The sequence below is a fragment of the Lemur catta genome, chromosome 6 (genome assembly GCF_020740605.2).
Source record: "Lemur catta isolate mLemCat1 chromosome 6, mLemCat1.pri, whole genome shotgun sequence".
NCBI lineage: Eukaryota > Metazoa > Chordata > Mammalia > Primates > Lemuridae > Lemur > Lemur catta.
This window is the reverse complement of record NC_059133.1, coordinates 97,009,118-97,023,695: the sequence shown is the minus strand read 5'-3', so window position 1 is coordinate 97,023,695 and position 14,578 is coordinate 97,009,118. Positions and strand designations below refer to the sequence as shown.

At 47.2% G+C, this 14,578-nt stretch overlaps 1 protein-coding gene across 1 annotated transcript; it reads left to right on the top strand.

The window, feature by feature from the left end:
• The first annotated feature begins 2,301 nt into the window (after positions 1-2,301).
• Positions 2,302-14,095, top strand: PEX26 (peroxisomal biogenesis factor 26). The gene is given in 7 exon segments (XM_045554601.1): positions 2,302-2,472; positions 2,608-2,902; positions 4,316-4,456; positions 7,180-7,475; positions 9,384-9,530; positions 11,583-11,629; positions 11,631-14,095. Coding segments are annotated over 6 exon segments (1,194 nt in total). The 5' UTR covers positions 2,302-2,472; positions 2,608-2,687; the 3' UTR covers positions 11,979-14,095.
• Positions 14,096-14,578: the final 483 nt, after the last annotated feature.

Below are 14,578 nucleotides of genomic sequence, written 5' to 3'. Positions count from 1 at the left end.
CGGTGTGCCTGGAAGTGATGTGGTTGTGCCAGTCTCAACTTGCTTTGGCCTGGTCAGATCTATGTCTGATGCTCCTACTGTTTCCTTGATTTTTCAGGACAGACTTCTAAACTTGGTTCTGAGAAACAGGTTGTTGTTATTTTCTTGTAGCCCAATAATTATGTTATTACTAATGATCTTCATCATCTAATGTCACATCTCAGACAGACTTGATCGAACATTTTGGCAACCTCAGTTTAGACTGATGTGCACTTTCCAGGCATCTTGCCTTTGCCTCCGGAGTTTTCTGTGGGGGAATGACTATGGCCTGGTGAGGAGGAGGGACTTAGAGTGGAGCCCCTCACAAAGAACATTGAGAATATGTTGATCCCAAGGGCAGTGTTACAAAATGAATAGTGACCCCCATCAACAGGGGCTAGTCCTGAGTGTGAGGGCCACATTTTTCTCTCTGCCCTGTCCTCTACTCTGAATTTGCTGTTAGAAAACAAAGTTAAATACAGATACCAATGCTACTTCCCCACTGTTTTCACTCCCAATTTCTCTTCTATTTTTATTTTTTGAGACAAGATCTCACTCTATTGCCAAGGTAGGGTACAGTGGCATCATCATAGCTCACTGCAACCTCAAACACCTGGGTTCAAGTAATCTTCATACCTCAGTCTCCCAAGTAACTAGGACTACAGTTGTGTGCCACCACGCCCAGCTAATTTTTCAATTTTTTTTGTAGAGACGGGGCCTTTCTATGTTGTTCAAACTGGCTTCGAACTCCTGGCCTCAAGTTATCCTCCTACCTCAGCCTCCTAAAGTGCTATGATTACAGGTGTGAGCCACCATGCTCAGCCTTGTCCTTATTTTTCAAAATTTATTTCTCCTTACTATTTATTACTATCTGACATACTACCATATATATTTTACTTGCTTATTTTTTATTGTCTCTTTCCTTCCACTATGATGTAAGCTCATGAAAGCAGACATTTTTGTCTCTTTTGGTCACTGTGGGATCCCCCATGGCTAGAACAGTGCCTGCCACCTAGAAGGTAGTCAAAAAGTATTTGTGGAATAAGTGGAGTTCTGGCTTCACTTTCACGTGATTACAGGGTCCATACTTCTCTTTCCTCAGAGGCTGATGGTCTTGATGCTCCTGCCTCAGCTTTCCATGAGGACTTTCTGCAGAGGGCTGAAAGCCCAGAAGATGGGTGTGTCTATGCCTGGTGACAAGGGAAAGGGATGTATGATGCTTACCCTGTGCCTGGCCTGTCTAATCTCATCTCTAGGGGAGTAAATGATTCCAGGGAATCTTTGGAGAGAGTTCAAGAGGTAGAGAACTGGGGAGAAACTAAAGCCAAGGGAGCCTAGTATAAATGTGGGAGGCTTCGCTAAGCCTGGGTGAAGCACAGAATCTAGTAAGTGTGATTTATGTATCCGTGTAAGATTATGTAATAATTATTATAGCTACAATTTATTGAATACCTACTCTGGTCCCAGTGCTTTATTATAAATTGCATTACACACTGTACAGCTTTGTTTTTCACAATATACTTATTTTATATGAGAAAATGAAAGCTCAAGGAGCTTATGTAACTCACTCCTGCGAGGAGTGTGCAGCCCCTGAATAGAAAGCATAGACTTAGTTCCGTCCCTGCAGCAGAGAATAAATGGCTAAATGCATGTCTTTGAGACGAAAGAGCCTTGGTTTGAGATCTTGTCACTTACCAGCTGCGTGACTGTTGGCAAATTATTTAAATAAGGTCCAATTTCCTCGCCTGTAAAATGGGGATAGCAGTTGTCCTTAACCTACAAGAGCCGAGGGAAGAATTAAGCAAGAGTGCACGCAGTGCCAGGCCTTTTAGCACTGAATAACTGTGAGCTAGGCCTGGGAGGGCGGAACATATTCAGGAAAAGCGGCGAGCTGTGATGCTTCTTTTCAGCGCCTTTCCTAGACTACTCTCCTGACGTCCTAATTGCCACCCCCGCAGAAGCTCAGAATTAGAAGCGTGCAGGTAACTCCCCCTCCATTACTGGAATTTCTTCCGTCCAGCCTCCGCTGGAACCGGTTACTGTGAGAGGACCCCCTCATCTCGCAAGACAGCTTCGGTTTTGTTCATGGTCCACTTGCCCTCGTTCCCCATCCCGAAGCTGTCGGGCCAGTTTGTTTTCGCCTGGGACAGAGACAGTCTCTGGGGCGCGGCATACTGGGGGTTGGAGTCCGAGCCCTCGCGTTTGCTTCTACAGGGCGGTTGAGCCGAGAGCTGGGGAACTACAACTCCCGGAGTGCTCCGCGCCTCCGGGAAGCCGCGCGTCTGCGGGCGTTGTGGGCGCTCCAGAGATGTCCGTGCGGGGTGCTGGCGCCGGCGGTGAGGGTTTCGGCTCGCAACGAGGAGCGCGGAGCTAAGGTGGTTCCGCACGTGCCGTGGGGCCGGAGAAGCTCGGGCCGGGTATTCCAGGGATGCGGCAATTCTGCGAATGCGAGGTGTAAGCCGGTTCCCCGGGCGCCGGGCCGGCCCAGCCTTTCTCTGTTTTAGATACGGCCCCTTGGGTAGGCTTCTCCAGGGCTCGCGCTCGGGCGGGGCTGTGGGCGAGGCTGGAGCGCTCTCTGCCTTCTCCCAGGCCACTCGGCGAATCCCGGCGTCTCCGGACCCGCGGCCGCGCTGACGTCTGAGGACACAGGCCCCGAGCCCGGCCCGGCGATGAAGAGCGACTCCTCGACGTCTGCAGCCCCGCTCAGGGGGGCCGGGGGGCCCCTGCGCAGCAGCGAGCCGGTGCGCGCCGCCCCGGCCCGGGCGCCGGCCGCGGACCTGCTGGAGGAGGCGGCCGACCTCCTCGTGGTGCACCTGGACTTCCGTGCGGCGCTGCAGGCCTGCGAGCGCGCCTGGCGGGGCCTGGCGGAGGAGCCGGCGGGCACGTACGTGCTGGGCGCCGTTCATGCCGGGGTGCCCTTGGGAAGGACCTCGAGATCTCAGGATCTCTGTCATTCTCAGATTGCTCACGAGGAATTTCCACCTCGCTTTCATCAGAGGTTTCTCTCTGAGAGGCCCGTTGCACATATTGTGCCCATTCCACGGAGGAGGAAACCGAGGCACTGTACAATGAAGTGGTCAAGTTGCATAACAGAGCTTAGTGGGAACCCACAGCCGGTTCTTTGCTCCCTGTTCCAGGGTAGAATGGCATGATGGGGAGGTTGAATGTGTATTGAATTCTGTCTGTAAGCAGGTGGCGGAAGTCCTCTCCTAGGTGACACCTTCCCACTGCCCCCAGGCTGTTTACTCTGACTTTGGCTAATGACGGGCAGTGGGGCTCATGGCAGGGGTAGTGTTCTGGTCCTGTGAGAGGATTGGATTAGCACATTAACTGCCATGTGAGTTGTATTTAATTCACGCTAGTTTTGAGCCTGGGGCCTCGTGAAGCATAGGAAGACGCAATTCTCTGAAACAAACTCAATAAGTATTTGTCAGTCACATACAACTCAGTTGACGTGCAGTGTGAAAATTGATTCTAGCGCCACGAGAGTGGCATATAACTCACACACAGAAAACAAAAAATAACAAATTTTTCATTAAATTAGAAAGTCGCATTTTGTTTTCAAAGTTTTTATTCTGTTTTTGTAGTAAAACACCGTGGCCCCAGGGAAAAGCTTTTTTTTTTTCTAGTGTGGCAGTCAATGTGTTGAAGAACCTGCAGAAAGCCTTGTTCCTGCAGTGCTCTTTCTAATGGCACCAGCCTCCTTTGGCAGATGATGGTGTTTCTCTGTGGATTGTAAAGTTTGGTTAGGCCACACGAGGGAGATGGTGGGTAGAATAATCAAAGCTGACCACAGAGAAAGATGGACTGTGTTTTTAGGGTGCCGGGTGTGGGCCTGTTGCAGTGGATGCTGCAGGCTTTGCTTCTGGGTGTCTGGAGAAACCATACTAGGTCGTGCTAAAAGGCCAGCTGTGTGGTTCCTGTACCTTCCACGGTCAGCCGGACACCTTGCTCCCAGTCTGCTTCTTCACTAAGCAAACTCTTAGTACCAGCTCTTTTTTGCCCCACACACCTGTGCTGTGTGTTGTCGTTTCCCCCTCAGGATTACCCTTCCTGTTCATCTAAACTTGATTTCATGGATACAGATGTGTGTTTGGCAATAGCTGATTTGTCTCTGAGAAGTTTACGGGAACTTTTAGCAGTCCATGAGACCAACTGTGAGGGCCACCAGAATACTAACGAGAAAGAGAGAGATGACGGCTGCAGAGTTGGGAGCTGGAGAACGGGCCCAGGGTGGGTGTGGGAAGGGAGATGGAGGGGAACCACTTCTAACCCTAATTGGTCTTTCTGCTGACAGTTCCTTGGAGGTGAAATGCTCCCTGTGTGTTGTGGGGATCCAGGCCCTGGCAGAAATGGATCGGTGGCGGGAAGTCCTCTCCTGGGTCCTTCAGTATTACCAGGTCCCTGAAAAGCTACCCCCCAAAGTCCTGGAGCTGTGGTAGGTCCTTGCTGCTGACTCACTGGATCAGTTCAGGAACAAGAGGATTTTCATGTCCTTTCCTAAATCAGGATCTAATACTTCCTCTCTTCCCTTTCCCTACCATTTCCTTCCATATATAATTCTTTCCCCCCACCTTTTTTCAGACCACAAAACAGCAATAAGGACGAGGAAGGAGGAGTTTAGGAGCGGGTAGAGGAAAAGAAGAAGAGAGGGGACACAGGGAACAGGAGTGAAGTGAGACGACAGTGGACAGAGCTGAGAGAGCTGCTTGTTATTTCCTAGGAATTTTTAAAAGAAACTTGCGTAGTGTTTTCCATAATGGCTGTGCTAACTAACATTCCCACCAATACTATGCCAGGTGTCCCCTTTTCTCCACATCCTTGCCAACACTTGTTTTCTTTTGTCTTTTTGATAATGGCCATTCTAACTAGAGTGAAGTGGTATCTCATTGTGATTTTGATTTGCATTTCCCTGATGATTAGTGATGCTGAGCATTTTTTGATATACCTGTTAGCCATTTGGTATGTCTTCCCCCCCCACATCCGCCCCCCCCCCCTCCCCCCGTAACTCACAGTATGGTATGTCTTCTTTTGAAAATTGTCTCTTAAGATCATTTGCCTTTTTTTTTTTTTTTTTTTTTTGAGACAGAGTCTCACTCTGTTGCCCGGGCTAGAGTGCCATGGCATCAGCCTAGCTCACAGCAACCTCAAACCCCTGGGCTCGAGCAGTCCTCCTGCCTCAGCCTCCCGAGTAGCTGGGACTACAGGCATGCGTTACCATGCCTGGCTAATTTTTTCTATATATATATTTTTTAGCTGTCCATATAATTTCTTTCTATTTTTAGTAGAGAGGGGGTCTCGCTGTTGCTCAGGCTGGTCTTGAACTCCTGAGCTCAAACAATCTGCCTGCCTTGGCCTCCCAGAGTGCTAGGATTACAGGCATGAGCCACCATGCCCGCCCATTTGCCCATTTTTTAATCAGGTTTTTTCTTTTGCTGTTAAGTTCCTTACATATTCTCTAAATCAATCCCTTGTTAGATGTATAATTTGCATATATTTTCTCCTATTCTGTAGGTCATTTCTTCAGTCTGTTAATTGTTTCCTTTGCTGTACAAAAGCTTTTTAGCTTGATATAATCCCATTTGTCTGTTTTTGCTTTTGTTGTCTGTGCTTTGAGGTCTTACTTAAAAAATCCTTCTCTAGCCCAATGTTATGAGGTGTTTCCCCTATGTTTTCTTCTAGTAGTTTCATAGTTTCAGATTTTATAATTAAGTCTTTAATACATTTTGAGTTTTTTTTTTTTTTAATATGATGAGAGGAAGGGTTCTGGTCTCATTCTTCTGTATGTGGCTACCCATTTTTCCTTGCACCATTCATTGAAAATCAGTTGGCTGTAGGTCTGTTCCTTTGGTCTGTGTGTCTGTTTTTATGCCACTACCATGCTGTTTTGGTTACTATAGCTTTGTAGTGTATTTTGTCTTTTATTTATTTATTTCTTATATGCCATATTTACTTACTTCCTGTTTTGTAGTATAATTTGAAGTCAGGTAGTGTGATACCTTCAGCTTTGTTCTTTTTGCTCAGGATTGCTTTGGCTATTTGGTTCCACATGAGTTTTAGGATTATTTTTTCTATTTCTGTGAAGAATGTCCTTGGTATTTTGATAGTGATTACGTTAAATCTGTAGGTCACTTTGGGTGGTATGGACATTTTAACAATATTAATTCTTCCAATCCATGAACATGAGATATCTTTCCATTTATTTGTGTCCTCTTCAGTTTCTTTCATCAGTGTTTTATGTCTTTCTTTATTTATTTTTCTTGAGACAGAGTTTTGCTCTGTTGCCCAGGCTTGAGTGCCGTGGCGTCAGCCTAGCTCACAGCAACCTCAAACTCCTGACTCAAGCGATCCTCCTACCTCAGCCTCCCAAGTAGTTGGGACTACAGGCACACACCACCATGCCTGGCTAATTTTTCTATTTTTAGTAGAGAGTGGGTCTTGCCCTTGCTCAGGCTGGTCTCAAACTCCTGACCTCAAGCGATCCTCCTGCCTTGGCCTCCCAGCATGCTAGGATTACAGGCATGAACCACCATGCCCGGCCTCGTCAGTGTTTTACAGTTTTCTGTATAGAGATCTTTCACCTCCTTGGTTGAGCTTATTCCAAGGTATCTTTTTTTTTTTTTGTAGCTATTTTAAATGGAATTGTTTTCTTGATTTCTTTTTCAGATAGTACACTATTAGTATATAGAAATGCTGCTGATTTTTGTACACTGATTTTGCATCCTGTAACTTTACTGAATTCATTTATTCTCATAGTTTTTTTGTGGAATCTGAGGTTTTCTACATATAAGATCATGTTATCTATAAACAGGGACAATTTGACTTCCTCCTTTCCAATTTGGATGCCTTTTGTTTCTTTCTGTTGCCTAATTGTTCTGGCTAGGACTTCTAGTACTATGTCAAATGGAAATTGTGAAAGTGGGCATCCTTATCCTATTCCTAATCTTAGAGGAAAAGCATTCAGCTTTTCCCCATTCAATATGTTAGTGGTGGGTTTGTCATAAACAATTCCACATTGTTAACAATCTTAGCATTCCATAGGGAAGGACTGGGAAACACAGGGGAGGGGTTGGACAGGAGAATCATAGTGGTTATGAGAAATAAACCAAATGTGGAGCACTGAGTCTTCTCTTTTGGGGATTGGGTTATTTGGGGCTGCAGTATTCTTTTATACAGCAAAATGCAAGAGCCTGGAGCTGTGCTGGATGTGGTCAGTGCCTGGCTCCAAGACCCAGCCAACCAGGACCTTCCAGAATATGGAGCCTTGGCAGAACTTCACCTGCAGCGGGTCCTGCTGCCTCTGGGCTGTTTGTCAGAGGCTGAAGAGCTAGTGGTGAGCTCTGCAGCCTTTGGTGAGGAGCAGCAGCTGGATTTACTCCAGGCCATTCACACAGCGAGGCAACAACAGAAACAGCAATACTCAGGCTCTAAGGAGGCCCAGAAGCTAAACCAGGAAGGTAGGACACTATCCCTCTATGGCTTCTGCAAAGTGGAGTTGTGGGCTTTCCCTGCACCTCGGAGTCCATCATGATATTCCTGGGAGTTTGGGAGCAATTCTTTGTATGAGTAACTCTCGAATCACAGAACAGGAAGCCTGTTGAGTTGCTCAACGAGGCCAAGCCCAGACCTCTGAAGTTGGCAATGGAAGGAGATGCTCCATGTGGGGACGTGTTGCTGGGTCTTGTCTCCTCAAAGTCACCTTCCCCTTGAGGTCCTCTGACTAAATTTCTTGCCTCCAGCATGCTGGCCCGGGTGTGATGTTACTCCTCCTTTAAATGCTGGCCCCAATACAGACACAGTGGAGACATGCTGGGGATAACCAACAGAAAAAAAAAAACCTAGCATGGTAACTTGGTAACTTGGCTTTATATATTCAGCTTGGGGGCCCCCTGCCAGCCTTCTGTCTGCCTTCACTTACTAGAGCTTTGAGTGCTCTCGTCAATGATTGATGTACACCCCTGCCCGCTAGGGTGCGGTGTGCAAGATGGCTTCTGTAGGGAAACCACTCGGACACTGTATGCCTGGCTGGCATTGTATGAGGGCTCCTATGCAGGGGTGGTCTGGGGATTGTTGTGTTATCAGACCCTTTTCCTGGTCCCTGAATCCTTTCAGCCCCTTTTCCTTGAGTGGTAACGTAGTCTATGTGTGAATACTTCCAAGGACAGAAAAGTTACTATTGCCTGAATTTTTAACTATGGACAGTTCTGTAGGAAAGTTCTTCCTTATACTGAATTTAAGTTTTTCTCCTCGTAGTTTTTACTCACTGATTGATCCTGTTTTTTCTCTTGGCAGCATCATAAAATAGGCCTATTACTTTTTTTTTTTTTTCTTTTTTACATGAAAGCCCTTCAGCTTAATTAGGAGACTGTAATTCCTGTTCTCCAAAGTATTTTTCTTTGTGTGCTTCAGAGCACGACCTGCTGAGATAGAATGACTTCTTTGCCAGCAGGTTGTTGTCTTTGGGAATGACCAGCGGCTGCCCAGCCTCCTGCCCTGCACTTCCTGGGGAGGTGGGGGTGAGAAAGGGGTTTGATGGCAATCCAGGCTGTCTATCAGGACTGGGCCTCACTGGTTCTTGGATTGGTAGTGTTTGTGTTTATATTCACAATTCACGACTTGTGAATGCTTTACTGTATGTATTAAGGGCCCTTCATTTTCCTGCATTATTGTGATAATCAGAACTGTTGCTCTGTATAACTCTGTGCATGCATCTTAGCCCAGAACATAAAGAATGCTATAAAATACCAAGGCCATTAAAAAAGAAACCACAGGCCAGGCGCGGTGGCTCACGCCTGTAATCCTAGCCCTCTGGGAGGCCGAGGCGGGTGGATCGCTCGAGGTCAGGAGTTCGAGACCAGCCTGAGCAAGAGCGAGACCCCGTCTCTACTAAAAATAGAAAGAAATTATCTGGACAACTAAAAATATATATAGAAAAAATTATCAGGGCATGGTGGCGCATGCCTGTAGTCCCAGCTACTCGGGAGGCTGAGGCAGTAGGATTGCTGAAGCCCAGGAGTTTGAGGTTGCTGTGAGCTAGGCTGACACCACGGCACTCACTCTAGCCTGGGCAACAAAGTGAGACTCTGTCTCAAAAAAAAAAAAAGAAACCACATATGCCAAGTTTACCCAGCTCATAGTTGTTGTCTGTCAAAGTCCTCTCCTAAGGCAATGGTAGTCTAGTGATGTGGTCTGTCCTTAAAACATTTTTGAAGCTTTTGAAATTTCCTTTAGAACCACTTTATGAGCTATGTGAGAAAATCATTCTCATTCCCTTTTGCTGAAGTCTTATAAGCAAGCTTAGAGCTCAGAATCAGGGGAGCTGATTCCTCTGACTTCCCCTGAAGCTGTCCTCTCTCCCTGGCCAGGTGCTCTCTCTCACAAGTTCCTGTCACTACTGACGTTGGTTCGCCAGCTTTGGGACTCTGCAGTGAGCCACTTCTTTTCTCTGCCCTTCAGAAAGAGCCTCCTGGCCGCCTTGATCCTCTGTCTCTTGGTGGTGAGGTTTGATCCAGGTGAGTGATGCAGCCCCCCTTCCACCCTTGCTGGGATAGGTGCCTGTGGGAGTAGGAGCTCTTTAGCACGGCACCAGGGGGCCCTGCTGGGGATGGAGCTTCCTCCTGTCACATCCCCCCAGTCACTTCCTCACGGAGGAATTGCTGCACCTGAGCAAGAGTTAGCGCCACCTGCAAGGAGAGACCAGTCCTAGAGTCTCTGAGAGCAGTCTGGACAGTTTTCTGCCCAGTTGACCCCCCAACACTGGCTGAGTCATTTGGTCAGGTACTTTTTCTAGGGGTGAACTCTGACCAGAACCTCAGAATTAAAAAAACGTTCCCCTCATCGTAATATCTACAAAAATTGTTAATTCAAGAGTTAATGTTTAATTAAATGTTAATTCAAAATATATTAAATTGTTGATGAAATACGCATACATTTTAGAAAATATGGAAAATAGAGAAAAGCATAAAGAAGAAAACAGAAATCTGCTACTGTAATGATTATACCTTCAGTTTTTTTCTATGGATGTAGATGTTGTAGGCAGTTGCATGTTGTAAATATGCTTTCAAGCATGGCTTTACATGGCTAAATATTTGAATATATGGAAACTTCCATGACTGATTTAACAACCCCCTGTTGTTGAACGTTTTGACTATTCTGTTTTCTGCCTCACTGTGAAGTAGAAATGAGCTCCCTAAGTGGTATTTGGGAACAACCTGGTCATTTCTGGGAAATTAATCCCTCAGGTGCATAAGCACTGGGCCAAGATTAGGTACTCACTCCGTTAGATTTTTTTGCATGTGTGTTACTCTGTGTGAATTATGATCTAATCTCTATTCCTCTCATGAATTTAGACTTAGAATAAAATTACAGACCTTTCAAAACTGAAGGGAAAACCGCAAACCCTTATCTAGTCCCTTCATTTTCTTTCTTTTTTGGTTGAGAAACCTAAGAACCAGAGAGGTAAAGTGACTAGCCCAGGGTCACACAATTTGTCTGTTTTTAAAATGGCCACTTTTTGACTTAGTCTTTAGACCTTCCCTCCTTCCCCGTTTCCCTTTCTCCTACTCAGCTTTTTCCACGTAGCTCAGGGCTGTCCATTGGACCCTTTGCTGAACCCGCAGCAGGAATTCCTTCCAAATAGCTCTGTGTGCTTTACAGAAGTGTCACCAGTTAGCTCTCAGAAATGCTAAGGATAGTTGGTGTTCACTCCTGTCTACCCTCTGACTTTCTACTTTGTTCCAGAGACTTGATAAAAATTTAAATTCTTTAGTTTCATAAACCCCAGTCTCCTAGTGGGGACGGCCGAGGCCATTTGAGCTTGCCATTTGCAAGGCTGCTCGGAGCTCCTTCCCCAGGGGTCCCTGAACTCAGTGGCGGGCTGGACTCATGGTGCTGAAGCAAGGAGTGGGGAGAGCCTGGGCCTGGGCCTCGATCAGAACTTGGTAGTAAGATATCATGAGTGTAGATTGTCAACAGCTTTTTAAAAAAAGTAACATTTTTGCCTTTTAAGAAAGAACTATACATTCCCCGTAAAAAAAAAAATCAGTTATTCAAACAAGGAAAACAAACTCAGTAGAATTTTACTTTATTTTACCTTCAATATAATTATCTTATGATAAAAATAGGTATTAATAATACTATCATTTGGCTCCAAATTTAAAAGGTACAAAAAAGTATAACATGTAGTGAAAAGTCTCTCTCAAAATTCTTCTCCCCAGCAGCCGCCACTTTTACCTGTTTCTTATGGAGCAAAAAGATTGCGTTAAAACTTAATACATTTGGATCTTTTTCTTAGCAATTCTAAGGTCACTGTAAGGAAAATATATCCCAGAGAATACATCCTAGAGAAAGTGAAATTCTCATTATTGGGGAGGATGCAAATTACATTAAGCACCAAAATATGCTTTAAAAAGACGATGCCTGATCCCAAGGTGGTAGCGTTTCTGACGGGTGGGAGCTGATGGGGGGGAGCCGATGGAGGGGGAGCGATGGGGGGAGCCATGGGTGGGAGTCAGCAGAGCGAAGAGGGGAGGAATGTTCACAGCAGTCGTCCCTGTGCCCTGCAGCGTCTCCTTCCTCCCTGCCCTTCCTCTACAAGTTGGCTCAGCTCTTCCGCTGGATCCAGAAGGCTGTGTCTTCTCGCCTCTACCAGCTCCGCGTCCGGGACTGAGTGGTCTTCCTGCATACCTGGCCCTCGCCGCCCTCCCTGCCCGCTGCAGCAGAAGCAGGGGGGCCTGTCCTGCAGGAGTGGGGCCAGCCTGATTCCAGAAAGAGCCCATCTTGTCAGGCGTGCTGTGTCTTGCTGCCTGGGTGCCCTCCCCTTTGCACCCCACTCTGGGTGGCCTTGGTCTGTGATGTGGAAACGAGTGGGGCCAGAGGGTGCGACTCCTCCAGAACAGCACTGCCTCACACCCAGAGGCCCCTCGCAAAGGAGGGTTTGGGAACAGGGACTGTGTCCCTGAAACATTCCACCTTCTTGGCAAAGGCAAGAGGGTGATTGTTCAGGTCAGGGTGTTGATGGAGCTGGAAGTTCGGAAGAAGCCTGATGGAGTGACCCTTGGCCTTTCACGTCCTTGAAGAACCACCTCTGAGAACGGCCCCATAGGGCAGTACCTTAATTAGCCGAGTGAGATCTGAGAGGGCCTCTGTCTTCTCTCCTGTGCTCCTCTCCACGGAACGGGTCTAATCATGTATCGGTACCCTGTTCCTGTGGTCCACAGTGGGCTCGAAGCTGCTTGAGCCTTCTCACTGTTCAGACTGGGCATGGCTTTCAGAGCCACCTGGGGGACTGTTGAAAACAGTGAGCCTGCTCGGCTCATATCATGGGGTAAGGTGATCTTGCTGGCTGCCTCTTGGTCTTCAGCTCAGTTTTCCATGTTATAAGCAGCCAAGGCCTGCTCTGTTACCCTCAGCATCTCTGCCCACTCTTTCCCTCCCTCGTGCTCTGCAGACTTGTCCCAGGCTGCTTCACCAGCTTCTGCCTGCATCCTTGCCTCCTTGGTGCACACTGCTGCAGGTTCCCCCCGTTCTATGCCCTGTTGTCCTAGTTATATTCTGTTGTTTGTATAATGCCCAAATTTTTCTGCTCACGTGGCCTTGAAAAGTAGGCCAGCTCAGAGGCTGCTGAGCTGAAAATGGAACTGAGTAATCAGGTGAGCTGGGAGGGGTGGGGGGCAGGGCAGAGGGGAGACATGGGTTTTGAAGACAGTGAACGGTAAAACCTTAGGGGAGGAGGCAGTGGGGCCTTAGCATTTAAGGAGTTGAAATGCTTCAGTGTTTTTTCTCACTAGCCGCAGAATCTTACATGTTTCTGTGCAAGTAAATGTGCAGCACTACTGTGCTGTCAGGATTGTGAAAGGCTCCCAGCAGGGCCAGCCTTTCTGCAGCCAGAGGCCAAGCAAGCTGCCCCGTACTGGGGACCCCAGTCCCTGATGCTGCCACGAATATAGGGGATACTTGCTCACTTTTCATTGGTTGATTTTCAGAAGTTGCCAGCCAACAATGTCTCTTTAGAAAAATGAATACAGTACATCAGCTTCCCTGGCCCTTAGAATTCAATCCCTAGGGCATGGCCCAACTCTGTAGGAAACAAATCTATGCTTTTTCATATCAGCCTTTAAATAGAGCTTAGAACCCTGGGGAGAGAAAGGGAGTCAGGTAAGATTTGAAATCCCTCCTACGGAGTGATTTCTTAAAATGAAAATCTGGTCCCATTCACTGCTGATACTGGGCACGGCTTCCCATGGCCCACAGGATAAAATCCAGATTCTCTTCATGAAATTTAAGGGCCTTATGTACCGGTTTTGTCTGACACCCCCACTCTGATGGGAGGCCTCTGCTTGGCCAGTCACTCGGGACAGTCTCCACCAGTCCTGAGCACTGGCTGCTCCCTCAGGCCTCTGTGCCTTAGCTCACGCTGTTCTTGCCCTTGGCCTAGGGAGCTCCTCAACCTTCCAGACTTACTCAGGGAATCGTTTCCAACCCTTCCAGGCCACTGTTTCACATCCCTTTTTTGGTAGTGACCACCTGGACTTACAATTTTGTGAACTTCATTGTTGCCTCCAGTAACGGTGAGCTCTTTGAAGTTGGGGAGTGTGGCTGTCGCAGCGTGTAAGGCCCGTTCAGATCCCTGCTCTCACATGCGTGACTGTTAGAGAGTGTTTGCCCTTCTCAGCCTCAGCGCCCTCATCTGTTAAGTTCTTGTCTCATAGGCACTGTGGGTGAGTCAACGAGATCGTGCTTATGATGTGCCCCGAGTAAGCTCTCGTGAGTGGTTGTGTCCCAGTGCCAGCTGAGTGCCCAGGAGGTGGGAGGTGCTCAGAGGTGTTTAAGGGGGTGGATTGATATAACTGACGTGACAAGAGGTCTGTGTACTTGTGGTGAGCTTCTGGGGTTTTCTGTTGTGCAACCCTGAACATAAAGAGGACCTGATTATGCCCCGCTCACTTTTCTGCTCTCGCCTGGCGTTCGCCAGTGCTGATCTGTGTGCGGGCCCTCCGGCTTCTGCTTTAGGTGTGTCCAGAACTCTGCAGTGCTGTCTGGCTACCGGCCCCAGCTCCCTGCCTAGTCAGGCGAGGAACTCAGAACCCAAACTGCCCTTGTACCTTGACGTTTTTGAAGAATGTAGGCTGGTGCTCAAATCAGTCTTCAGCCCTGGGCTTCATGAGGTCAGAAGAGAAAGGAAGGCTTCTCTGTTGGATTCACACGCGCACCGTCCAATACGGTAGCCATTCATCAGATGTGGCTTTTGAGCACTCGACGTGAGGCTGGTCCAAGTTGAGATTCTGTAAATGTAAAGTACACACTTAGATTTTGAAGTCTTAGTACTAAAAAATAAAAGGAAACTCAGTAATTTTTTATATTGATTGTATGTTGAAATGATATTTTGCATATACTGGGTTAAATAAAATCTATTATTAAAATTATTTCATCTGTTTCTTTTTATTTTTTTTAGTGTTGCTCCCAGAATGTTTAAAATTACATATGTGGGCCGAGCGCGGTGGCTCACGCCTGTAATCCTAGCACTCTGGGAGGCCGAGGCGGGCGGATCGTTTGAGCTCAG